Source organism: Ambystoma mexicanum, chromosome 11 (genome assembly GCF_040938575.1).
Source record: "Ambystoma mexicanum isolate Mex_15411 chromosome 11, UKY_AmexF1_1, whole genome shotgun sequence".
Lineage (NCBI taxonomy): Eukaryota > Metazoa > Chordata > Amphibia > Caudata > Ambystomatidae > Ambystoma > Ambystoma mexicanum.
The window spans coordinates 831,620,492-831,648,450 of record NC_090934.1 but is presented as its reverse complement, the minus strand read 5'-3'; the positions used below and the strand labels follow the sequence as shown (position 1 = coordinate 831,648,450).

At 45.4% G+C, this 27,959-nt stretch overlaps 1 protein-coding gene across 1 annotated transcript in view; it reads right to left on the bottom strand.

Moving 5' to 3' along the window:
• OTOG (otogelin) overlaps window positions 1-27,959 on the bottom strand; it is a 1,239,067-nt gene that overhangs the window by 313,371 nt on the left and 897,737 nt on the right. The window contains exon 43 of the mRNA XM_069625375.1: window positions 6,832-6,942. Coding sequence (XP_069481476.1) covers window positions 6,832-6,942 — 111 coding nt within the window. The remainder of the gene's footprint in view (window positions 1-6,831; window positions 6,943-27,959) is intronic.

The window sequence follows — 27,959 nt, the reverse complement described above, 5'->3', positions numbered from 1 at the left end:
CAGTTACAAACAATACAGACTCAGCCTTACATTCCACACTCAATGTAGAAATGAACTAACAATTTATATGTGGCACCGACACATTTAACATGCTGTTTTTGCACTCAGCAGCTATTTCTAATACAAACCTTCCTTCTAATGGCTATTTCAAAGCTTTGGGAATGCTCACAGATCATGTATGTACACAGCATCACGTGTGATTCGTACTTCAAGTTGGCATAGTATTCAAACACTGAAACACTGCTAAGGATGTGTCTCTAGAAAAGTGGTTACTGAAAAGTGCCTGCTCTTGCCACACCCCACCACCAACCAATGGCGGCACTGAATGTCCAGAGCGGCTAGTGTGTGGTGAGGTGGGGGGGGTATGGATTGTGCATGGCAGTGTCAAAAGTCATACACATCACTGCCTTTAATACACTTCATGAGCAATACTGGCATTTCTGGGTGGACTCTACAATAGTTGTACGTTAAAAAGGGTCTATTTTTGGGAAATTACACAAAAATGTTATGTAAGCAATGAAAGGAAATATGCAGGGTTTTGAAGAGTTCATCTATTCAAAACACAATTAAATGTATCAAGAAAACAAGGTACTTGAACATTCCAACGGAGGTTTAAAATGTTACACATTAGAAGGTTTCCACTGGCTGTACAATGCCATGATGTCCCTCACTTTCAATGAGAAGAAATATCTCAATAATCCAATAGTTGACACTCCTGTTCTCTCTCCAACTTTCATTGTGATGTGTCAGGTGTCAGTGTTTCCACCACTTCTTAGACAAACACGAAGATCATGTACCCAAAGTAATCACTTCGACTTTCATCTGCTGTAATGCTATGGTGCTTGCTTTTGTCAAAGTGTATTACTCAAAATTGATGACTATTCAAGATGTCCCTCCAGGCTGTATGACAAATCTTTGTAGATGCCACTGCACTCCTTCATGCACCATTTTAGCTCACTGTGGTAAGTTCATTATTTACATACATTGTGCTCTTGATTCCATTTGCTTGTCACAATTATATATTCTTCAGAGCCATTCCACAATCTGCCCACCCACATCACTATACACCTTGACAAATGAAGTCTCAAGTTGTCCAAAGAAAGACGGCCGAAATACACAAAAACAAATGAACAGACCATACAGACGATGCCTACATGCTTCATAGCTACGTCTCAAAACCACTCAAAACAATATCACTTGCAGTTGCCCTTACAACACTTTTTCAAAATATATTTGCTAATAAATGTTTTATATGGTGCTGCTCATAAACCAATTCAAGACTTCTAAATTGGTAGGAGTATCTAACAAAGTTCTCCTGTTCAAAGAAAAATCCATGTATGTACTAAAAGAAAGTACAATCTGCGACTATTTTTGAAAACACAATCCATTCAAAATCACCCATTCCCTGTTGCCACTGAGCCCCTGAGCTGTGTCAAACATGTCAGGGGAAAAGGGCATTGGGAAGGACAACTAAGACTGCTGCAAGAGATGAAAGGACCTGAAGGCCAGGGTGCATAGTTTAATATCCATCAACCGGCAGGAGAGAGCTGTCACAAGAGGTGGTACAATTAAGCCACTCACTCTCACTTCCTGGGAGGCAAGGCAAGCAATGTACTCCATATGGCAGGCCTGGAAGGTATTGGAAGAGCTGAGGTTGGAGACGTCAAGCTGAGCCTTCTGAGTACAACATGGAAGAAATGTAATCTCAATCAGTGATGTGACTGTATAAACTGCCTTCCTACCCAATAGCGTGTGCCAGGCTGTGGAGCCAGATGGCCACAATGCCCAAGCCAATGCTATCGTCAAATTGCCGTAGAAGTAATAGAGAGGACATCAAATGCATGTGACACCTAGGGGGACCACACTTCAAAATGACTGGCATGATAGAAATGTACCATAGCATCATTGTAATTCTGACCTCATGCAATGTGGAGGTGCATTATTCAACACAGTTCATGGCTACATAGATTACTGACACCCTCTGTGGCCATATGCAGCCCTTAAGTGTCTAGCACTATGACACCTACAATGAACAGACCCTAGCCAATATCTAACAAGATCTATGCAAGTGACACATAAACCATGAATCTGCCAATGAGTTTCAACAAAAATGTCAGGCTAAGTAATCCTGTGTCCATGCCCTACTTCAAACATGCCATTGTGGTGTGTTGGACAAAGAAAATGAGTTTAGGGCCCTTAGGAATGTGCAAATGGAATAGATGGGATTACACCAGAGTGATTCTGAGTCCAAATAATGGAACCAACTGAGGAAGATAGCAAAGTACTGTTTTATTAAAAATGATCTAAAACAGGGAGTTTACAATGAACATCAATGGATGTACGCTGAGTCTTTCAATGATTTTCCGCACAAAATAAGTTTTCTTATACACAAAATGCCTAAAAGTGATGTAATGCTACGTGGCAATAGTGAAAAACCTATCAAGGGTCGGTATTGGTTAAAGGAAACATCTAAGTATACATTTCTATAAGAGCTAGTTTGGTTATCAGGTGGACAACTTATGCCTACCTCTAAAAACATGTAATCTCAGAAACATTAGATACACAGTTTCTCATTGGTTTTCAATATATAAGGTCCTTTGTTGTACGAACTAATATAAATGGTGGGCATGCTTGTGACATTTCAGGAACATTCTGTTCATTTAGAAGCACATAAACCCAGACCCAGGTGCAAGGTGATAGGACATGAAACTACCTCACCACCCAAATAGCCCAGCATCTCTCATCACCCATGCCTTCTGCCATGAAAGGGCCTTTGTACTTGGTGGCCTTGCAGAGTATTCTTGTCTTTGAGAATGCATGGGAGTGAGGGCACTCGCTATCGTGTCTGGAACTCCAAGTTCAAATTCTATTTCCATCCTTGGCTCATGTGAAAGGAGACCACGATTTGGTCCATTTTGCAGCTTTTAAATGCTCTAAATGAATTCAAGCGTGGCATCCTTTGTGTACTTTCTTGCACCCTAACGTGAGAAGGTTAATCCTCCACAAACTCCTCTTCTTTAGATGTGATATCAAATACACTGGCAGGTACGTTTGAGAGCTGGCAGAAGCAATGTTAAAAAGCAAGAAGACAATGCAGAGAACACTGCTCCTGACAGTGCAACATAACAAGGGGCTCGGTGCAGAAAGTTCCACTTCTGTCACCCCTGCAGAATGCTCTGTGCCAGGGAGCCCCCATTATTGGACCCAATGCTCAGCTGCACGTGCACACGAGGGACAATCTGCCATGGCAAAACATTCAAGTCAATAAGGCTCCTGTTCCAGAGTCAATCTTATTTGGAATGAGGGTGATGGAAGGGCCAGGATGTTGCGGGTGAGAATGGATGGGGGCAAGTGTGTTGTGGATGAGGGTGGAGGGAGGACAAGGGTGCTAGAAGGGCAAAAGTTCTTTATTGTTGGAAAATAAAGTTACATTTGAACTTGAAATGAAATGAGCGTAGTCATATTTGAGTGGTAGTGAAATATTTACTATTTGACTATAACTTCAGTGTAATCAAATGTTTTTAGATACAATTTCTCTATGAGTTATTGACACAAGAGGTGTTGGTTCCTGCCTTCGATGGGGGCACTGCATGGTGGCAGGTGGTCACCAGCATGTATGTTGTCAACCTCCAATGGGGTGCCATAGCAACATCTGGGAGCATGGGCCCATGTATTCCGATGTGCATGTTGTGTGGCATGGTACACACTGCAAATATTTCCCTATTGGGTCATGCCTGTACATTAGGTCACCTCCTTTCTGATGCAGATACTGAAACCTTCCCTTCATCAGGCCAAAGGGGATCTGATTATAAATCCTGGATCTGATGTGTGCCTCATTATATACCACTTCCTGTACTATCTGTGGGTACCAAACAGGTCTCGACAGCCATGGGAGGTGATGATAGCCAAAGCCTCATGCAAAAACAATGCGGACGGCAGCTGGATGCAGTAAAATAGGTGGAAAAAGTCAGTAGTTAAGCCATTATGGCCTAAATATGAGCCAATGTACATATGGCAACACTGTTAATTCCACCATTGGGACCTGCATCCCTCATTTATGTCGTCCCTTAATTAATAAATGACACCATGCTGTAAGTCATTAAGCAATTGTCCTGTCTCTGACATCACTGAACTGCGGTAAAAACTATACACTAGCAATGAATTGCCAATGGCATTCTTCTTAGTGAATCTTCAGTACTCGGCACCCATGCATGTTCTTTGTTGAACTTTCTGTTACTCATATACAAAGTGTGATAGTGATCATCCACTTACCATTCATGTGGTGCTGCCTTCATAGCATTGCTACCTCTCTGCTGCACTGTCATCGTCCACAAGAGATCTGCAAAAGGACCTGTCTCTCTGTAGTTTCCCTATGCATTGTGGAACCGGTAGTTTAGCCTTGGTACATGTGGGATCATCCATTACTGTCATGGCCTCACGTTGTCATGTAGAGGCGTCTCAACAAAACAGCTTATTTGGTGTGCCAGAGGAAAATTCCATCATGCATAGGTCTATGGCAGAGCCTGCATCACCTATGCTTTGCATAGGTCAACACCCCTCGCAGCCATTGGTAGCCTTCTCGCGTGTTACCCCTGTGTGAGTTGCTTAATGGTGTTAGTACTTAACAAGGATCTAGGCCCATGTCCTCTGTAGGTCTTGATGTATGCAGGTAGTGTAATGTTCTGCAGACTGTGGCATGATGGGCGGGACTCAGGAAATGGGCACAACAGTAGCTCATGGTCAGGTCGGCATCAGATGTCAACTGTAGATTTAGGGAATGCTGTTGTTTTACTGCACTGGGCCACCAAGGTGTGGCGCATATTGGTTAGAGCTGCAATGCCGTTTGGAAAGTGTGCAGCTGCATAGAATGTTGCTTTCGTCACATTTTCCTCTACTGGAGTGGTGGGAAGGGGAATGTGTTAACATGCATGTTGGATGAGCACATCTAGCACCTCACCTAACACCATGGGAAACACGGGCTGAAACATTCCACGCAGCATGCAGACCGTGTGCTGGAAGATGCAGCACCAACACAAGCTTCAGCTGTGGCGGTGTGGCTGTTGCCGTGGTGATCCTGCTTTCTACATCTGCCTGTATCAGGGTGAGTGGCTCAACCACGGTCTGCTTATTCAAACAGAAGAGTGTAATGAGCTTTTCATCAGTGAGTACCCAGAGCCAAGGCCTGGCCTGGGGAATGGGCTCTCTCAGTACACGGGTTCTCCTTGCCCTTTGTGCAGGTTCCATGAAGAGATGCTGCTGCGCATGTCTATGTAGCTCAAAGAACAGCAGGAGACTCTGCAGCTCACGGTTTGCTGCTGCTAGTGACTGCATTGTGTTCGCAAGTGATAATTTTAATTGAAGATCCTATACTGGCAAGTTTATATGTCTATGTATTCATGCTACCCATACAAAACATTAACCAAATGAGAAATAGGCTGCACAGTTAATTTTAACTAACAGGAAAACCTGCTAAACATCTCCATTTAAATAGTACAAGACATAATGTTAAAATCATTGGTTTATGTGTGCCAAATACCTTTGAAGTGGTTATGAGTACGTTCATATACAATAATGATTCAACAAGTGATCAATTATTTAACTCAAAAAATATGACAAGAATATATTTCCTCAAAACATCAATGCAATGTAAGGTCATATAAATGCAAAAAAAGCCATCATAGCTTTAGATTACTGTGTGCCTATATAGATTGGGCCACAAATTGCCACATTTTTATTATGACTGTGGCCTGTCAAACAAATGGCCAGATTTTTCACACATAAGAATGCCGACACGTGGCCCGTGTTTTGTGCTAAAGTGCTTTGTCAAGGCATTTCAATCTATCAAATTGAGGAATCAGATTTAATTTAAGTAATGTGCAGAATGTGACCACGCTAAGACATATGGCGTTAAGTCTAGGCTAGTAGAAGCCCCTACTGAGATATTGTTACACCCTAGGAAAGAAAATAGGAGAAAACATAAATAAAACTCATCAAGAACAAGACAATACTGGATTTAAGTATAGATTAACTAGACTGTACACAACTGATGACCTTTTGGACACAAATTATTACATTACATTAAATCTGATTTCTCAATTTGATTGATTACAATGTCTTGTCAAAGCATCTTAGCGTGAATCATTCTTGCCATTTATTTCAAGGTAAAATAATTGATCTCTTGTATAATGGTTATTGTTTATGAATGTTCTTACAATCTCTTCAGAAGTATGTTGTGCACATAGACTGAGTTTAATTTTATGTCTTTTAGCATTTAAATGGAGAAGTTTTAAAGTGTGTTTTGGGGATTGTGAGGTCGTGACATACCCTTTGAGGGCCTGTTGGGATCACCTGTGGGTTAATTTCCATCAAATGGATGCTTTTATCTGGTAACCATACTGTGTTTCTTGTGGAATTACTGCCCATTTTTGGTGGTATTTCGGCAGTATTTTACCTTGTAATATGGTCAAATGTGCTTCTTTTTTAACAGTGCCAATTCCGGCAGTAGAATTAACAAAAAGGGAATTATAGATGGTCATTGGTGGTAATTTCCTTTGGCTCTAATTCCATCAGTAGAATTAGAACCTGTGGAATTAAAACCCATTTGTGGCTCCCTGTAATTCAGCAGAGTGTTAAACTGGTGGTAATTCCATCACTTGTTGCCTTTACCGCCATACTAGTAATGATGCAAGTATATGTGGCTACACAGTGCCCTAACAGTGGACGAGCTATTTAGCTGGTGGAATTGCATGCAGATAACATCACATGGGAAAAAATATTGAACATGGTGTTTTTGATAATAAACCATATAATAACATTTGAGCGACGCCCTACCACAAATGTAGGATATGCAGCATGTATCCTCAACATGAGCAGCGATTAATGTCTGGTCTTCGCGACAGTTTTGAATTTGCTCCGTTAATTCACATTTCTTTGGGTCACATTCTGCAAATAAGAACGAGAGGGAATAAAAAAAAAATCTTTAATTGAAGTTGTGAGCACGAGCACCTGTATTGCTTGCAAGATATTCATACTAGCAAGTTTACTTCAGAGCACTTTAAGAATGGCATGCATTCTAACTGTACCTGGCCTATCATAAGTCGATCCAGTGCTCACTCTCTACCTCTCTCCACTCCCTACCTCTCTTCACTCTTTTCTCTCTCACTGTCTCATTTTTTGTCTTTTCTCTCTCTGTGTGAAAATGTGTCATTGTCAGGAATGCTCTCTCTCTTTTTTCTCCGCATGGTCTGGTACACCATCACTGTCTCAGTCGGTTTCTCTCTTTTTCTCTGTGTCAATACATTGGTTCCCACAAAAAAAAAGATCACTGGTTTTAAACTCTGAGTGTGATGGTTTCCAAGAAGGAAGGTCATTTTAAGAGGCAACATGGTGTGTATTCTTAGCAATACATTCTATTAAAAAATACAGTATTTTATTGTTCTAATTTTGTAACCTGGCTATTTTTACATTTCACAATGTGCATTGCTAATGGTCATTCGAGCCCATATTGTAGCCATAATCAGTCAATCAGACTTGTCTTACTGAGCAAAGCCCATTAATAAAGGTTAGACTAAACATAGACGTTATTTCCTATCATACTCTTTTGAAATATCCCTATGAGGAAGAGGAATGGGAAAAGTTGTACCAATGGCGCCTGGCTGCTTTGCATTAAATCAAACAGTATTTGTAGGACATGAGATGGCCAGAGAACGTTGTATTTGGCAGATGTTCCTGTGATAGATGGGTAGTATGGTGGTCTACTAAGTACATAATACTGCAATACTGGGCTTGGTGCTCATTTCACTTTTCCAAACACTCAAACTAACGGTAACCTAATCACTGTGGCCAAAGAAATTTCACTCAAAAATCAGGTGAACGCCACATCCTCCTCCACAGCTTATACAAATAAGCTCATCAATGCCTGCAAACCCTTCCTCTCACCTTCCAGCTGCATTACACTAGGCAGAGCACTAGTGCTCTCAAAAATTGACTACTGCAACACACTCTTTCTGGGCACCCCAGAACGCAATTTGAACAAACTGCAGTTACTGCAGAATAATGCCCTCAGAGCAGCTCTGAGTATCCCACGTCACTCGCATATCACCAGCTTCAGACAAGATGCCCACTGGCTCCCTGTATGAGACAGAATCACCCTGAAATCTCTCGTCATCGTCCACAAACGCCTATTGAATGACACCCCCAAATACTTGGCAGACAAGTTCAACAAACACACTTCAACCAGACCCACCAGAATGCTGTACTCTCACCGCCTATCCATCCCCAAATTCTCCCTAAAAAAAGCAGGCGGCCCCAGCTTCCCGGTTTTAGCGCCAAACAATGGAACGCTACACCCCTGAACCTTACAGCAGAACCCTCCTTCTGGACCTTCAGAGCAAAAGCGAAGTCCTAGCCTGACACACTAATTATTGTACTCCTATTCTATGTCTGCCTCTTGACCACCATGTAACCCCGTCACTGCACTTACTGTTATTATACTGTATGTCTATACTATGCTGTAACCTCCCCTAAGTCTCCGGCGCCCAGTTACCCCAGGGTTCGGCACGTGGCATAAATAAACTAAACTAAACTAAACTAAGAAATTGCAACAGTGAAAAAAATACACGAATTCAGACGAATTTAAGGTGAACATGTGATAATAAGATGGCTGTGGCACCGATCACCCCATTGGTATCTAAGACCCATCCTATAATGTTTCCATTCCAGATGCTGAATTTTAGGAAAGGGAGTGCTGAGAGGGAATGCCATGTCTGCACAGAAATCTTTAGACTAATATTTGTAGACGTCTGAGATGGAAAAAATCAGAAGAAACGCTCGCAAGGCTTATTTTATAATATTTCTTTACCAATACAGCAGTTTTTAAGCATCGAAGGTCACTTATTGACTAAAATATTTTCTTCACCATCTTGACAAGTTATGATTATGTTGTGCTATATTGTCCTAATTATCTCATTTTCTCAATTATCTCATTTTGACACCACTTTGGTGCACGGGGCAAACCAGGATTGTTTAAAAAAAAATAGTTTATATTTGGTATGCTTAATTATTTTGGGGTACACGGGTCTAAATGCTCTCACTTAAAGCCAACTTGCAACTCAGTTGAATAAGGTGAGAGACAATGACAATGTGTTGACATTTGGTACCAAGCTTAAACACCTCTCTCGTTCGTTCGTGTGTTCGTTCTCTCTCTCTCTCACTCACACACACACACACAGACACACACAGACACACACACACACACAGACACACACACACACACACACAGACACACATTCATTTATTGACGTTAATAATCGTCTCTATTAAACACACTCACCATAACATTGTGGGCAACTGATTTATATAATCAGACTGATAATGTGCATCATTTATAATTGGCAAGGTTCAACGTGTAATAATGTATACTTTGTACAATATCCTAGCAGGTGCGCTTTTTCTTGAACAATAATTGCGCTTGCTGATTTCACAAAAATAATTGCATAAATCAGGAATTTAAATAGAGCTTCTCAGACTTAATTGCCATATTAAGGGGTGAAACCATGGGGGATGAATCCAAACAAAATATTATTTTGTGCACGATTCACATTATTAATATGACACAACCAGTTATTAAACTTTCATCTTTCTGTTTCAATGTCATGACCGTTGTCTTAGTGACTTTATATCCGGCCATGGATCCAAAGGTTTTTATCTTTTCACATGTGGGTGTTTTGTAGTGAAGACATTTGTCTGTGCCATCAACATATAACGCCAATTAAGTACCCCAGTTAGTATAGTGAAATGATGTAATGTTATTGTCGTTCAATAGTTTGTGCTGGTGGTACGAACCACAGGTTACAGGCGACATGGCTCTGGGGGATTCCTGATGTACCTCCTGTGAAATATTGCACCAGGTTGTAAGACTCGCACTGAAGACTCTGATGTAGCTGGTCACCCAGTAGATGTCCACTTTCCATTCTCCAAGGCCAGTTACATCCCTTGAGACCACAAAGCAGCATAAACATTAATCCATCACCAAAGCGTGTGAGAGCAAGTAGTGACAAAAAGATGAGTATGTAATCAAGGCGATTGGTTTAATCAATGTAGTGGTTGCCCTGCAGTATAACCAATACTCGCCAATACCAAATATACAGTGACCTATAAATCCATTTCCTTTAAATAGGTACATTATTCAGGTAGCCACTAAGAGAGATGGAATAAAGAGTGGCTTAGTAGAATTCCCGGGGGTGGTTCCTGGCACAAGCAGATTATAAGTCTGCATTGGGGCTCTTAACCTCACCATAGGATTGCACAAAATATCAGCATTGTCTGAAAATGTTTACTCTGGACGAAGCAGTTCTGATTTTCAGAACATAAACATGAAATCAAGGATCAAAAACCAGGGCATGACTTAGGTGCAGCTTGAGGCAAACATTTGGATATTGGCTCCATGTCAATGAGATTCCAATTGACACTGGGATACAACTGTCATTAATTATTCACAGGGTTTTCCTTTATTTATTTGAACTAGGTATTTGATATATCATGGAAATATCTCCTATTCCCAGCACACTGCCTTATGGTGCATCTTGGACATGAGATCATGTATATGGGGTATGGTGTGTGGGTTCTGGTGAAGATGAGATTTTTTTTATTTTTTATTATGTGCATTTGGTTACATCTGTACATTGTACACTCTTAAAAAGAAAAACAAATTCTCCCAACACACATTTTGAGTATTAATATATTCAAAACAATTATTTCACAGTAATAATTATTAGTTAAATCAGAAGTTCATAGTCCTGCCTGGTCAATTGAACTTTTTTTTAAAAAGAACTTGTATTAAAAAAATTCATCCCGATTTACCAAGTTGAATACACATATTTCCCAAGCCCACCTCCCTTGACCATAAACTCTATACAAAATTGATCCAGGACACTCCGGATTTTGCGCTGAAACCTTCAGTATTCGATGGACAATTTCCTAACCATTAATTGCCACACATGGTGGGCAGCTGCCGTGATCACTAACGACTCGGCACCATAAATTGCACTCCAGAATTGTTCCCACTTGTGAGCAATAAACTCACTGTATGCTCTCTTGTATTCTAATTTGAGTGCTGTGCATTGTGTTAGGATGTGTCTTGGCGTCTCCACCCACTTATGGCAAAGTCTGCACAATCTCTCCCCCCTGGAAACTACAATCCAAGCCCCTGTGATTTCCCAGACAGGGCGTGTAGACAGTCACAGTGATAGTATAAACCTAGTCAGTGCTGGTGAGTGGCGTTTTGTCAAGTAAGCCCTCAGGGAGCCTAGGGAGAAACTCTGTTGTGAAAAAAAGCCAAACCTAAAAAGTTTAGCCGAGTAGTCCAGGGCGTCCCAGCATCTTGCTGGTGTGCTTTTTCTTCTATTTTCGCTAAATTGAAATCTATCCATGGTGCTGGGACTCTGTGTACACCAATCTCAACTAGATGGAACTTCACTCTTGCATGTAGGGTCCTAAACCATGTACTCTTGGAGAATCTATTAGATTGGTGGGGTGTCCGACTCAACATTGTCATCACCAAGGTCTAGTGCATTTTAGCACACAACTTACAGACTGCGATCTTCCAGAGTGAGCGCAAGGATGAAACTCCCATCTCCAACCTCATGGCCTCAACAGGGACACAGCCTGGGAGGCGCAACAGTGAACAGGGGATTCTTGCTTCCAACTTGGGGAACCAAGCCACTGATCTGTGTGGGAATACTTCCAGTGCATAGAGTATGCCCGGGATGATTGAACATTTATAAGCATTGATTTGATTGTTGATTCTATTGACCATCCCCCATGGCTGTCAATGGTTCTTTTCCATGAGAGCCACTTATGACAGGCCCTATGCTTTATACTCAATGTGCCATCTGTGAGTCTGACAGAGAGGCCCGAGTGGTGACCCCCAAATATTTATATTCATGAACCTGCTTTAACTTGGTGTCCTCTAATTTCCAAACAAAAGATGGGGTGCCATATGCCCACTTCCTAAAGGCCATTATTTTGGTCTTTGATGCATTAGGCCTAAGCCCATGATCTCTGGAGAACGCAAATAAGGCGTCTAGCGAGCGCTGCAGGCCTACTAGTGCACGATCTAAGATCACTGTATCATCTGCATATGATGAGATTTATATAGATCATGATGTAATGGGGAGAGCAAGATGAAAGAACCTGCAAGAGTGAAAGTGGTACATTGAGCACAGCGCAGCTGCTTTTACATTTTTACAATAGATTCCAAATGTACGATTTCCCTGATCACCTGATTAGAACATTGTTTACAAGTGATGGACCTGTCAGTCTCTCACAGCCCTTATTACCCCATCCCATTTTTTTTATTTACTTGATAAAATCCAAAATATAATCAAGAAAAATGTCTGTCTGCTTACTTGACAAATTAGCTCTATCCACTTTCCTACCACCTATCACTCTAACTGGGCCACATCATTGACCCCCCCAGGACACAGTGGGGGTCATTACACGTTTGCTGGTATACTGCCGGTAGTCCCACATGACTCCATGGAGGGGACTGCCAGTATTTCCTGCACCGGTAACACTTGTGCAGGAAATGCTGGCTGTTTTTTGCTAGTAGGGCTCTGATATATCAGGTATGATAACTCAGGTAACCCCCACTGACAAACTTGTAGTTTCCCGGTCCGGGAAAGTGTTGGTATACAGAACTACTGGCACTTATTTTCCAGACTGGCAAACTTGTAATGGGGGCCAATGTCTGACAAGGGAGTTCCCAGGTCCTTGGTGCTTCAATGTTGGCTGTTCATAGCAGGGGGAGTAACAGGCAGCCTATACAGAGAAGGGAGATGTTTTTGCAAGGACCTGTTTTGTGAAATGGGACCCGATGCCTGCTGGTAATTCTTTCCCCAGCGACCTGGTAACATTCATCTATGCAGAGAATTATCCAATGCAATAAAATCTGCTTCATTATGGGCAAGCCATTACGGCCCAAGGAAAAAGCCACAAAGAGCTGGCCAGCTCTCCTGAAATCAGCTGTGCTGGTGACATAGTATCTCAATGCCCTCTTAGGGTCAAGATGATGGAACCCTTCCTCCGGCTTAGAAGGGTGAGGAGGAGGATACAAGACCGGAAGGTCAATGGACTGTGACAAGTGAATTCTGATACAACCTTTGTCAGGGAATTCCCCTTTTCTCACCTGAGATCGATCCTTGCAGGATTTCTTGGAAGGAGTCTTCTTGCGCACGGATTGGGTTTTGTACAAGCCCACGTGAGCCTCCTCCGACTCCAGCGTGTGTCCAGCGTTCCAGGATACTCGGATGTTCAGGAAGTCCATGAAGCGAGGAAGAGTACACAAAGATGGTACACGAAATCCGGGAAGCAAGGTAGAGAGAATAGGGAGGAAGGAAAAGGGAATTTAGAGGGTCCAGGAACCAGGAACAGGAGAATAGTTCAGCGAATTACAGAGCACACATCTAGTCACTACCAGCGATAGCATTGAAATCCGCGGGCCGTGGGGGCGTGGTCTATTTGTAGAATAAGCTACGTCCGATGTGGAAGCTGGTGCAAGGCGTACCACGTTAGACGGCCATGTTGGGAGTACCAAAGAGTGCAAGCCCCCTTGTGACAAGGACCAGGAAGTCCAAAAGGGTTGCGTTCTGTAGATCATGACAACCATGGGGAGGAAGCCAGGCCTTACCCTGAGTGAAACTTTCTCCTCGAAAAAGCACAAGAGGATTGCTTACAGCATAAGGCCTGCAGCTCACTCACCCATCTAGCGTATGTAATAGCCACCGAGAAGGCTGTTTTCAGTGAGAGAAGTCGCAAAGGACAAGAGTGCATAGGCTCAAAGGGAGCCACCATCAGAAATGTAAGAACAAGATTAAGATCCCACTCTGGGACAACAAAGGATTACCATAGGAACTTCCTGTGCTTTCGATGGATCGGCACATGGAAATAAGTGTCCTGTAGGTTTATGGACACCAGCCAGTCCTGAAGTCCGAGAGCATGGAGAATCTCTCTCAACGTCACCATGCTGATTTTCTCTTTCCTCAAGAACCTGTTCAAGGCCCTGAGGTCCAGAATGGGACGAAGACCACCTCCTTTCTTGGGAACCAGGAAATAACAGGAATACCAACCCCATCCTCTCTTTTCGAGAGGTACCTCTTCCATGGTACCCTTCAGCAAAACTGCTCTTAGTTCATCCGGGAACTCCTGTCCAGGTTGGATGGGAGGGGGGGTCGGTCTGTCCAGTGGATTTCTTAGAAATGGCAGGTGTTAGGGAGAATTCTCATTTTATGGCTAATTTCCCTTACCTATAGAGTCCCCCAGCAGCTTTGCTGGATTTGAAGGGTTTGTTCCTTTTCTCCTGCTAAGAGTGAGACTCTTTTTCCCACTCTTAGGCATGTTTGCTATGTGTGTTCTAGGCTATTTTTGTATTTAATGTCTATGGGGTTTCTCTCACCTCCATAGGAATCATCTTTATTCACATGTGTTACACAGCACCCTCCGTGCAGTGACACAGGGGTGTTGTAGCGACCCCCAAACATAGACTCCATACCCTGGGACTGACTACTGTCTCCCAGGGCATGTAAAGTCCCCATTGACTTTACTAGTGAATTTTTGTGAACTAAACCAGTACAACCCATCTTACTATGGAAGTACTAGGAAGGGTTAATAGTTTTTCCCTTATGTTCTTTTTTGAGAGGGTATCAGTCAGTCCCTCTCTCAAAAGTTTCTGGCTGGTGGCAGTGGTTACCACCGTAAATATTCGACCGCAAATATTTCCCTATGGGATTTTCCCATTGTTCGAGGCAACCACATTTTCTGACAGCCTCTAACATACCGCCGGTGTATTTTAATATTAACTTTACTCCGGTAGGTTCTATTTGCCAGAACTTTAGTATAAATTCTTTCTCGTGTCTTTCTCTAAACTCCTAATCCAGGTCGGGGATCCTTTGTTCGTTCCTTCGGCGGGATTCTGCCGAGAAGCCCTCCTTTTGGTGCCACTGAGTCTGGGGTGGGTCCATTGTGTGGGAGGGGGAGTAAAACCCCTGGACAGGGTTGCCTCAGCAACCCATGTTGCACTCAATCCTGATAGGCTGGAGGGTCTCCCGCCAAGGATGACCACTCAACTGTATGAGTGATAGCACGGCTGTATGAATGGGGATCTTTTTTGCATAAAAGCAGGGTCCTGAGGACTGGAAGAGCAGGACGTTGCCACTGGAACTAAGAAGCCGAAGAGGAGAGAAGCCAAAGACCGCTGAAACAACTGAACCACCGGTGAAGCCCTGCTGCAGCGTCTCACCACTTTTCTCCACACAACGAGATAAGATCTTCATCTGAAAGAAGCCTTCTTCCCTTGAGCTGGTGGGGCCAACCAGTTTGCCAATCACCTTCCCGGACCTGCCTTGGTCGAATCGCCAGTACCCTGTACTATGAGACCAGATAGCCAGGCACCCATCCACCCGGACCGCGATTTAAAGGAGCATACCTTTTATTCGTCGGGCAGCACCGCGGCTGGTTTCATCCCTGGGTAGTGCAGTAACTCGAACCTTCCTCCATGACGAGAGCCTCTCTTCCTCTGCTGGATCCCCCGAACTGCATGAACTACCAGGAACAACCGCCACCACAGGAGTCACTTCTTCATTTTAAAGGTACATTGTTCCGCCATGCCGCCCTTTCTTCGCGGTAGCTCTAAAGGTGTTTTAAATCCTTTAACCTACCTGATGGGTTGGCCGCCCCTCTCTATTGACATTGTCTTTCACCTTCTGCATCCACCTTTTCCAAAGACCTGACTGCAGCTACAAGAACATTTTGCTCCTGGGCCCTTGCCCTGTACCACTGACTCTGGCACAGGCCTATTGACTCTGGCTACATTTGTTACAACTGCCTTCTTTAGATTGCTTTTCAATTAGAACTGTGTTGGTGCACCTACCTCTTATAACTACCCTTTTCTTCCCCTTTTTCAAACCCGTGAAATGTCATTTTGCTCAGTTTTCATTTAAGTATTTCCAATACTGATGCACTTTCTTGCTTAAACTGGTTCACAAACTTATGGGAAGTGTTGCTAGGGTGTGTAAGAAGATATTTCTGTATAATTTGTGCTTTCCCTCCCTTGTGAGAAATTGCTAGAGTATCCCTTGTGTGTGGTTTTCACTGTGCCGTTTTGCTCAGTTTTCACTCAGGTTCACTTGGTCTACAATTTAACTAGGGAGGTTGTATATTTTTCTTTGACTTATTTTAACTTGCTTGATGACCGTGATAAATGTGTTTTACTAGAAGTGAATAAAAAATAAATATATATCTACTTTTTAATAAAAAGCTTTGGTCAGTGTTTCCTTGTGCCATAGTACTGTAGGCCTATTGTGTAAACCCTGAATACTGCTCATCTCCCTCTTGAGATAAGTCTGACTGCTCAGCCACAGCTACCATCTAAATCTTTGTGGTACAGACTGATAACAAAGGGGATTTATTGCTTTCACCTGTAGTCCTAATCTTCTGTAGTGCTCCCTAAGGGAACTGCACAGCATTCTGCCTAACAGCAGACAACAACCACATTGGATGAGCTGTAGAGCTCAGTCATTGGAAGAAATTCCCTGCCACTGGGGCAAGTGCTCTGTCATCCGTCCTCCAACCGTTGGGCTGTGGGAGGGGAAATGAAAGCAGCTTCGGAGGCTTGGTCACCCCTGCTGCTGACACAGCCTGCCAGCCTCTAGAAGCCCCTCTGCCCCTTCCAGAGCACGAGAAACGCTTCTCTCCTTTCCTGGCCGGGCAAGCTGCATTCTTCTGCAATAAGGACCATGTTTCCTGTAACCCCCTGCCCTAGAGGCAAAGCTAAAGGCAGGTTTGGCCAGCTGTGCAGCAGGCCTAAAGATTTGGCAGCAAATTTTGATTCCTTGAATTTTTCTAAGGAATCGTCGGCTTTGTGGCCAAAAAGAAGATCACCCTCGAAGGGCATGTCCAAAAGTTTCACTTGCACATTACGTGAAAAAACAGAGATTTTTCAGGTACGCCTGCCTTCTCAATGTTATGGCCGAAGTCATAGATCGGCCCACACAGTCAGCGATATCCAGGCATGTTCGCAGCGACTGCTTGGCCACGTCGTTCCCATCCTCCATTAGCGCTAGTAAGCCTTCGCACATCTCGCCTTCCGTGACATACTGGGCACCGTTTTCCACTGCTATCCATAGACCAAAGGAGTATTTGGAAAAAGTTCTTGCCACATTCGTAGCTTTTAGGGTAATGCTACCTGAGGTGAATGCCTTCTTTGCCAAGGTATATACTTTTTTTCGTTCTCTGTCTAGGGGCAGAGTGGATGCAGAAGATGCAGGTCTAGAAGAGAACGTAGCCACCTGCATAACAAGCCCTTCCAGGGAATGGTGAGAGGAGAGCTGTGAGGGGTCTCCTCTAGCCGGCCTGTACTTCCTGGAAATGGTGGAGCTGACGAGAGGAATGTAATATGGGGTTTGCCATAGAGCTATCAATGTATCAGCAATGTCCGGATTCAGAGGCATGTTACGTTGAGTGGCAAGACCTTCCTCTAGGATTTCGGTAAGGTCATAACCTTGCACAGGCGCCACTGTTGAGTGAAGTCCCAGGGTATTGATAACCCTTTCTAGCATAGCCCTGTATTTAGATACATTGTCAAGGTAGGGCTGGCACTGCTGAAACTCAAGGTCAGGCGAAGTGTCCAGGCCACTGGCGTCTTGGAGGCCTTGAGCTAGTTGTAGCAGCTTGTTTTAGTAATTAAAATAGTTGACCCCTCCTGAAGTCGAGAAAATCGTGTCGACATCTTGGTCATCAGTGCCGTGATCGCCAAAAATACCTGTCATGGTCTAGAAAAATTCAGACCAGGGTTGTGGAGTAAAGACCTTCTCGACAACCGTCAACGTTGAGGGTTTATCTTTCGGCGCCAGCATGGTGGATGTCAGTGTCGACCGAGATCGAGACATTGTGGCGTCGACATCCTTGGATGCATAGCGGTAATCTGGCTTCCACAATATTTCTTTCGACGTCGAGAGATTAATCGGCGCTGACATAAACGGTACTGGGGCACTTGAGGGGTCGGGTGCACCGAGTGCTGTTCTTGTCTCTGAGGCATGCTGCGTGGGGGCCGCTCTGAAGGCAGCATACTGCTTGAACATAGCAAGCATTGAGGATTTAAAATCCTCCCACTCCTGGTGAGAGGTAGGCCCATCCAACGGTTTACCTTGTTCCGTAAACGACTCGGAATCCCGTTGATGGCGGTGGTGCCTTTTCGTTTTTGGGACAAGGATGAGGAAGAGTGGCTCCTTGAGTGGGACCTTTTCTTCTTCTGCTGGTGTTTCTTCGGGTTATGCCACTCAGTTTTGGCCTCTGAAGACAGAACCGACTATCGCCCCAGAGATTTTGAAGGCGGTTGATTCAGTGTGAGTTTAGCAGCTCGGTCACGAAGGGATTACGTTTGTATCTTGGCACACGATGGACACCCGTCACTCCTGTGACCCGTACCAAGGCACCAGAGACACAACTCGTGTGGGTCGGTGAGGGACATCTTGGTGCCACAATCGGAGTACTGCTTGAAACCTGACACCCTTGCGACCAAAATCTTGCATCGAGGAATTAGCAAAACATTGTTTTATGATGAAAAACGCAGAAAGATTCGAAGCTAAGTGTTCCTAAGCCGCGTGTGGACAAAAGGAACTGAGGTTGCGGCGTAGTGATGTGCTACTTAAACGACGCCTGACATCACGTCCGGAGCTGACAACCAGGCGCCGAGCAAGACGATCGATGGTCGGCAACTGGGTCGAGGTCCACTACGCCCCCTTTCAAAAATTATCAGAGGGAGCAGAGCTGGAAGGAATATCTATCAGATGAGGAATCTGTGGGAGAAAAGCAATCCATTTAATGGAGGGTGCCAGTCTTGTCTTCTTTGGCAACTTGTTCCAGAGAGAAGATGCATAGCAGGAACAGTCCTGTTTCTGGGATTTTTCCTTTTGCATTGCTTTACTTCCAGACTAGTGGTGTTGTGGTTTCAGATGGTGTGTTGGCCTATGGGGATGTAGGGTTTCTCAGCCAAGTAGAATGGTGTTTTCGGTTCTGACTGCTTTATAGGTAATGCTGACATTCTTGAACATGATGCATTTTTGAATGATTAGCCAGTGCAGCACGTTGATGATGGGGGGTGATGTGGTTGAATTTTCTTAGTCCTGCTATAAGGTGTGCTGCAGCATACTGGGTGGCTTTCATGGGGGCCAAGGTGGCATCTGGGACTCCGGCAAGCTGTGTGTTACCACCAGCCATGTGGTAGCTGGCCAAGGCTTAGACATACAATATGTAACACTCCAGCTATGTGTCAATAATTTACTAAATTCATATTGCCATGTGAAATGACCTAAGTTCGAACCCCACTGGGAAACCATTGGAGATATCGGAAACCAATGACGTGAAGCACTCACTGCATGTGTTTAAATACGTACTGCATTAGAGGTTTGGAACATCCACTTTGTCTCCAGAGGTCTGCATGTCTACACCAAATATGGAAATGTAGACATTTTGATGTCAGCCCTATCCAACTCTCTGATGAATGATTTTGCTTTACCACCTAATAAATCAAGCAACATATGGCACTCTTTTATGCCTACTTCTTATGAAGCATAGTCAAAGGCAGGCAAATAGACTCATGGCCATCACTTTTCTTTTGAAAGCATCAATAGACTGCTCTTCACAATATTTCTTACACACCAGAAAGCCTGATTACGTACTCTCAGAATTGAGACAATGGGCCTCATTAGCAGTTTGGTGGTAATTTGCTGATAAATCTGCCAATTTACTGACATACTCGATTACCATTACTGTCACTGTGTCTCATGGGGTTACCATGGGATGACAAGTGGTGGTAATTCCCTATTGTTGGAGTCCATAGGACTCTAAGGTATTTTTGGGCAGATATACCACTAGAAGAATTACCTTTCAGTAAATCCATTGATTTTTGGAGGTGAAGTGATGGATTCACCACCAGGTTTTTGCTGGAAATAAAATCTCCACTTCAAGTCAAAAGTCATAATTTGGTGGAGCAGGAAAAATGACGGTAATTCCGTTACCAGCAATAAAAGTGGCAGTAATGGAATTACCACCACTTTTTTACTGCACCTCCGAACTTGTAAGGAGGCCCAATGTTTACAATGAGGATGTCAAGGTCTACATTTACAGCAAAAGTCCTGAATCTGTCAAAATACTAGGCATCTGTGGATATTTAATGTTAGTGTGATAACTTCTTTGTCATAACAAGTAATGAATCGCTTTCCTTCTTTGGAAGGGTTAGCAGTAAAGTGTCACGATGAGCAGCCCCCAATCTAGGCATGTGACTATCCAGGGCATTCTTATTCACCCATGTTCTGAGTGCAAGAAAGTACTGCAGGCAAGAAGGGAAGAGTGAGATGAAGGGGAGTCGGAGGAACTTGTATATGGATAAAAAAAGGGGATAATAAGGTCTTCTGGAAGATAGTAGCTGTGAAATCTCAAAGTATGTGCACATGTTTCAGCAAGGCTGTAAAGGTGCATGGATAACCATGTAGATGGGTACCTATTTCTTTTCTTTTTTGCAGCTTGAGAATTGATGCATGTGGTGATGCACGATAGAGAGTATCCAAAGCTCTCAATGAATGATCACAAAAAACTTGTCAATAACAAGCAAAGAAGTTGAACATGCATGATATGATATAATATGGCATTTATAACGTGCCTATACACAACTGTTTCAAGGCGCGACGAGGCAAGGGAGGGTGAACAGAGGGAAGACAGACAACGATCTGACTAGGCCAGGTGTCATTCAGATCGCGCAAGTACAAGGAAAGGGGGAAAGGGAAAAGTGGATAGGAAGTGTCTGTGAAAGTACCCTGCAAGAGTCCCCAGTGATATATAGAAAATACAACTAGAATTGTCGGTGCATGTAATTATGGTAGCATTTATTGCAATCATTACTACATCACACATTCTGCTATGTTGGTAAATAGGATTACATGTCCCCACCACAAAAGGGGAGCTAGGGCCCTCCCTAGGTCATCTGGCATAGTCACTCTCTATAATGGCACCTGCAAGCTGTTCGTCAGGATCCTATGTGCCCGGTTATTGCAGTAGGCCAAGCAGAATAAAGTATTATCAGATACAATTGGGGTTTGCAGGTGGTCAATCAGGGACTGAATCTTAACCTTGTTTGGCCTTGTCAGATATGTTCATGACCTGCAGGTTCCTGCCTACATGAGGTTTAGGGACTTGACATCTGCATGTGACCCAAAAGTGTTGGGATGCACGTACAGCATCCTAGCCAGGCAAAAAGGTTCAGGCTGAGAAAAACCTATTAGCATGCACCACCATGGGAGCAGATTGGGGTTTGCCCAGAGAAGGTGCATATATTGTTTTTAGTTAGGTTTGACACATATTAGATACTCATATAGCAACACAGAAAGAGCAGCAGATTTATTCATGTTATGGTTGCAGGGGTTATAGATAGGGCAGCATTAAATGCCCTGTGTTTAGTTGTGCTATCCAAAGTTATGGTCTGTAGTGAGGTGCATGGAAAGAGCTGAAACAGGTGGAAGATGAAGTCAGAAAGATAATGTGGTAGATGCAAGTATAGTGTGTTAAAATGGCAGAAGTTTCCCCATATTGGATATTAAGTCCTAGTATGCCATGAACAGAATAGAATGCAGGCCCGTTGGTGGGACCCCATATCGTAGGGACTCGGGAGAATGCATAGATGTAAGTGCACCTTGATGGGAGAAAACGAGAGGAGTGTGGATGTGTGGATGTGGGTGAGTTCATTGTGATTGTGTGGTTTGTAAAAGGCCACGTAGCAATATATAGCAGTTTTTTATATATAGAACTGGCCTGAGGGATCTCCACTGCCGAGAGGAAAGGCGATGTCACAGCATATATTGTGAGGAAAAGAGGAGAGAAAGGAAACATGATCTCCTCCATTGTGGAGGAAAAGCAGAGCTGCAAGTAAAATAGAGATGACGTCGATTATATGGAGAGTCTGGGATCCCTCCACTCGGCAAAAGGGAGTGTGAGAAGGTACATTCACTCTTCCCGAGACAAGGGGATAGAGGACAGATCTAAATCTAGGTGTGTTTTTAAATTACCCACTACTTCCGGCTGCTAGGCTGCCTAGTGAGTTGTCTTTTGCCTGGTTTGGTATCTAATCCTATCCCTGTACTACCCTCTCTACCTTCCTCTATGGCTCTCTCCATCTCTCCTATTTACTCTAACTGCTATTCTATCCCATAGCCTCCCTCTCTCACTAAGCTTGGAAGGAAAAAGTTCAGAAAAGATATCCTTTCTTGTAATCCCGGTTTACCTAAAACAGACACCTCGGAAAACCTTCAAGGGTGGTGTCCGGCTTCACTTAGCTATACTAATGCTTGTTCAGTTTTCAAACATTCTTCTGCCATCTTCCTCCTCCTTCAAGTCTTTCATCTCAATGCCCTTGCTCTCACCGAGACGTGGTTCAATGTCAGCTCAGTCACTGCTTTTGTCTCCCTTCTCTCTGAGGGCTACAAGATCATCTTGAAGCCTCGGCCCAACTGTGCTGGCGGTGGAGTAGCCTTCATCTTCCCTCAGTGCGTCCCATCCTCCCTCATTTCCACTCAGCCTGGTCTGCAAACTTGGCTTCTCTCTTATTTCCTCTTGGACCGTTGCCACTATCTACAGGCCCCAAGGGCCTATCTCTTCTTTCCTTTCAGCATGGGCTGATTTCCCCTCCTCTGTCCTGTCCTCCTCCTCTAAACTCCTCCTTCTGGGTGACTTCAACATCCACCTGGATTCCTCAATCATGGCTTCCACCCTCTTCCGTGCCCTCTGCAATCTCTCTCCCTCTGCATTCTCGCCTCTGGTCCTACCCACTTGACTGGACTCATTCCTGATGCCTTCATCCAAACTTATCTATTGCTCTCTACCCCTCTCTCCTGGTCTGACCACTCCCTCCTCTCCTCTCACCTGGGACCTCTTAACCCTCTGACCGAACCTCCCCCACCTCTGCGAGCCTTGTTTGCAGACATCCGTCTGATGAAACGAGTGTCAGCTGCTGCATTCACCTCTACCTTCATCCCCTCTCCTCCCACTACCGACTCAACTATTGACTCTGCTCTCAACAATCTTCATCTCCCTATCACTAACACTCATGATATCCTTGTACCTGTCATGAGGATCCGTCTGAAACATGCCACCAAGCATACCACTTGGTACGATTCTGATTCGGCAGCCCTCAAACCCAAGAGCAGAGATTCTGAACGGAAGTGGCAGACCTCAACCTCATCATCTGATAAACTGGACTGTTGACTTCTCTAAATAAGAGAGCACACATCTAGGCCCACATCTCTGGAGCTCTCCCTCTCTCCTCCTCCTCCCATTCCCTTGCCACCGTCAGCCCCTCCTCTTCCCCATCCACTTTTTCCTCCATCTCCCCTATCACATCGGAAAAGGTCACTAGAGTTGTCTGCTCTTTGAAGGTCTCTTCCAAACATGTCTCCTCTTGTTCTTCCAGAAGTATTAAGGACAAAATTGGCTCCCTTTCCCCTGCACTCGCTGATTTCTGTAATCACTCTCTTGCAACTGGGTCTTTCCCCTCTTCCCTCAAGCACTCTCTTGTGTGCCCCCTCCTGAAAAGTCTTCTGCCGCACCTCGTGTCTTTTGTGTCCGGCTAACTACCGCCCCATCTCTATCACCCCCTTCCTGACCAGGCATACTGAGCCTCTTGGTTGCCTGTACAACCGTCAATATGGATTCCGAGCATCCAGAGGCACGGAAACTGCTTTTCTGAACATCCGTGAAGAACTGCTTGCATCTCTTGACTCCAACTCACCCACTGTTCTCATTTCACTCAATCTCTCCTCTGCTTTCGACACGGTCAACTACTCCATCCTAATAAAATGGCTGCATGATACCCTTGGTATCTCAGAGCAGGCACTGGACTGCCTTACCTCCTTCCTCACTGATCCACCCACCTCTATCTCTACTTGTGGCGTTCCCCAGGGCTCTATCCTTTTGCCTTGGATCTTTAACATCTATCTCACTAAGAGCCTCTTGCTCAGCTTATCTCCACTTTCTCCCTGCACTTCCAGTGTTATGAAGATGATACCCAACTCTTCATCAGACTAGTCTCTGCATCTCCTCTGACTTACTCTGCCATTCTCAATTGCCTGTCTCTCATCCAGTCTTGTGTACCTCCAATAATCTCTGTCTTAATGCCAGCAACACTGAGATTCTTCCTATCGGGACTCCTATTCCCTCTTTTCTCCCTTCACTCTGGCCACCCTCTATGGACTCTCACCCTTCCTCTGAAACCAGAAACTTGGGAGTTATCTTTGACTCCTCTCTCTCTATCATTCCTCACATCCTGGACCTTGCCAAGAAGGCCCAGTTCCAACTCTACCTCCTTCCTCACTTTCCCCCCGGATGCTTAATGTCTCCAGAGCTCTGGTACCCTGCAGGTTAGACTATTGTAACAGCCTCTTCCTTAATCTACCTTCTTCTCTCTGCCCCCTCCAGCTAATCCAGAATAGGGCTGCGAGATGTATCCTTGGCCTCGAGCTCATGGACTGTATCTCTCCAATCCTAAAATCTCTCCACTGGCTCCCGGTTGCTGCAAGAATCACATTTAAATCCCTCTGCATCATCCATAAGGCTGTCAGGGGCCCAGGAACCATGCTATTAGCAACTTGCTCTCACCAAGGACTGAGTGGGGAGTAACTGCAACTTCTTGAGGTTGATAGAGAACCCTAGATCGAATAGCATGCGTGTCAGTGCTGAAGGTGTGCGCTGCACAGCCTCAGGGGACTCCACTCGGACTAGGCTGTCGTCTAGGTATAGATAAAGGTGATAGCCCTCTGCACTGAACAGAGCTGTTACCAAGTTCATTAAACTTGTAAAGACCCTAAGGTCGAATCAAGGCCAAATGGAGGACCTTGTATTGACAGTGAAAGCCCATGATCCTGAACCTCAGGAAGGAAAGATGGGGCTCCCAAATCAGAACATGTAGGTTAGCATCCTTCAGATCAAGGGGAGCACTTCCAGTACGCCCACACAGTGTCTCCGCCGTGAGTGCTGGAGTAAACATCTTGAACTTTTTAAGGGGTAAGGGAAGGTTCAAGGAAGAAAGGTCTAGAACAACTCTCAGGCCAGCCTGGTTCATCTTCTCAATGGCAAATATTCTGGAATATAAGCCCATGCCTCTCTGCGAAGCTGGAACTACCCCATTGCCTGACTCGCAACGAGCGAGTGGATTTCTGCCAAAAGAGTTCCCGTCCCAATCTGTGGGAGTGGAGGGCAGGAAAGAGGAAATGGAGGGATCCGTAGACGGAAGCCCGTGGAAACTATGGAGAGGATCCATAGGACCGTAAACCTTGCCTTCCAGGAATGGAAGTGAAGGGCAAGCCTGCCCCCCACCAGAGACTTGTGGATCTGGATGACATCATCACAACTTCTTTCCCTCTGAGCCTGATTGCTGGGATGGAGACTGGAAAAACCCCTTGTGGGAGGATTTGTGTTGCTTGCACCTCTGTTGGCTGGGGGACCGGTGAGGCTGTCTAGCACGCCGCTCCTGAAAACCCCTAAAGCCCCCGAACGTACAGGCTCTGTCAGACCTTTGGTGACTCTAGCTGTAGGCCTCAGGTGCCAACTTTGTCAGGATTGAGAAGGACTTAGCTGTCTGAGAGGTATTTTTCTTTTTGTCAAGTTCCTCATCCGTGGTCGAGTGGAACAAGTCCCCTCCCTCAAATGGCAGGTCTAGAATGTGCTCCTGTACATCGGAGTTAAACTTGGTCGCCTTAATCCAAGCTGTCCTCAAATCTGTGGCAATACAAATCACTCTACCTGCAGTGTTGATGTGAGCAACTGTGGATTCCATAATGTCTTGGGCAACAATTTTGGCCTCTGCCAATCCGGCCCTGATGCGCATCTGACTATGCGCAGGGAGCTCTGGGGGAAATCCGTAATCTCCCACCACAGTTTTCGATTCACTGCGTCCAGCATAGCATCAGCATTGGACTGGCGCGTATGGAGAGTAAATCTTTTTGCCGTAGCATTCCAACAGCTTCTCCTCCTTCCCTAGGAGTGCTGAGGTGGGTGTCTATGACGAAGACTGTGGCTTGGAGTAAAGGGCGGCCGCAGCTAAAACAGATGAATGCGGTTGAGGGTGCACTGTCAAAATCAAGGAGGCCCCCGCCGCCAGTCCGATACTTGGCATTGAGGCGTTTATTGGTAGGCTGCGTTGAGTGTGGCTTTACCCATCCCTTCTTGGCTGGGCTTCCACATCCTTTTATAGAGGGATGCCAGTTCTTGTGGTTGGTCGAATGGTCAGCACCTCTGCCAGAACCCCTGCTTCAGGTTGGTTACCCTGTGGCTGTGGAATACCGAGGTACTGTGCTATGCCCGCCAGCCTCTTGTGGAAGGCCATAGCTGACGAGGGAGTATCCTGGTCCTCCTCCTTGAGTGTGTTGCCTGCTGTGTCTTGCTGTCAGAGGCGTGCTGAGTGTGGGCAGCTGTGGTGTGCTGACTGGAAGTGCTGGGGGGCTGCTGCAGAGGCTGAGCCAGAGCCACTGTGACTAGTGTTAGAGCAGGGACCAAGGGATCAACCGGGGTCCCTGCTCAGGGTCTGGACTACGGTCGGAGCCTGGGGTGGAGCAGGAGGGAGTATGTCTTTGATGACTCCCCTGCGGGTGGTACCCATCTACTTCGATTTCATGAGGGTAAGGAACTTTTCGAAGAACCTATCCTCGCATGCAGGAGAAGGGCATGATGGTGTAGGAGACGAGGCAGGTGGCTGCTGAGGTCTTGGGGGTTTTTGCCGCCCCGTGCTAGGGGCTGCGTACTGTCCCTGTGAAGGTGTGTTTGGGTATGATGTGGACTAGGCCACCGGAGTGGTCCAGTCCCACCTAGACATACATTCCCATGCCTCCTCTCCAGAAGGAGGAGGGTCTGGGTGAACCGCCATCTTGTCTGACCTGGTGGCCCTTTTGTCATGCCCCGCACCATGTGCCTGCTGCATGGTGCCTGAAGAGCTGGGCCCAGTCTCTGCATGCATGCTTAGAAGTGAAAGGCTCAGACCTTCCCTGCACCTCAGGTAGCGACCTGGGAGGCAGAGTGCCCTTGGTCATGACCCTGGTAGTGCTACATATAGGCGCCCCCTCGGGGGCACGTCTGGTAGTAGAGCAAAGCCCCTCGGGGATGTTCCCCGGTATCAGAGCATTGCGCCCCCTCAGCGTTGGAAGCAGGAGGATCTTGCGACCCATCAGCCTGTTGGCCCGTATCTCTGGGAGACTCGGTCTCTTTGCTGGTCCTAGTACCAGAAAGGTCCCTCCCACTCAGGCGCTTCCCTGGAAAGGAGTCACACCTTGTGGGGTGTGTAGGAGAACAGGGCACCTACCTTGGGCCTGGTCTTCCTCTTCACATAATTCTTGATGTCCTCTGGAGGTGATCTCTCGAATAGCTCCCTTAACCTGGCCAAATGATTCTTGAAAGCTTGCAGGTTCAAGGCATTGCAAGCAGAACAGCCGTCAAAGCTGTGGTCAGGGCCAAAGCACCATGTGCCTGCTGCATGGTGCCTGAAGAGCTGGGCCCAGTCTCTGCATGCATGCTTAGAAGTGAAAGGCTCAGACCTTCCCTGCACCTCAGGTAGCGACCTGGGAGGCAGAGTGCCCTTGGTCATGACCCTGGTAGTGCTACATATAGGCGCCCCCTCGGGGGCACGTCTGGTAGTAGAGCAAAGCCCCTCGGGGATGTTCCCCGGTATCAGAGCATTGCGCCCCCTCAGCGTTGGAAGCAGGAGGATCTTGCGACCCATCAGCCTGTTGGCCCGTATCTCTGGGAGACTCGGTCTCTTTGCTGGTCCTAGTACCAGAAAGGTCCCTCCCACTCAGGCGCTTCCCTGGAAAGGAGTCACACCTTGTGGGGTGTGTAGGAGAACAGGGCACCTACCTTGGGCCTGGTCTTCC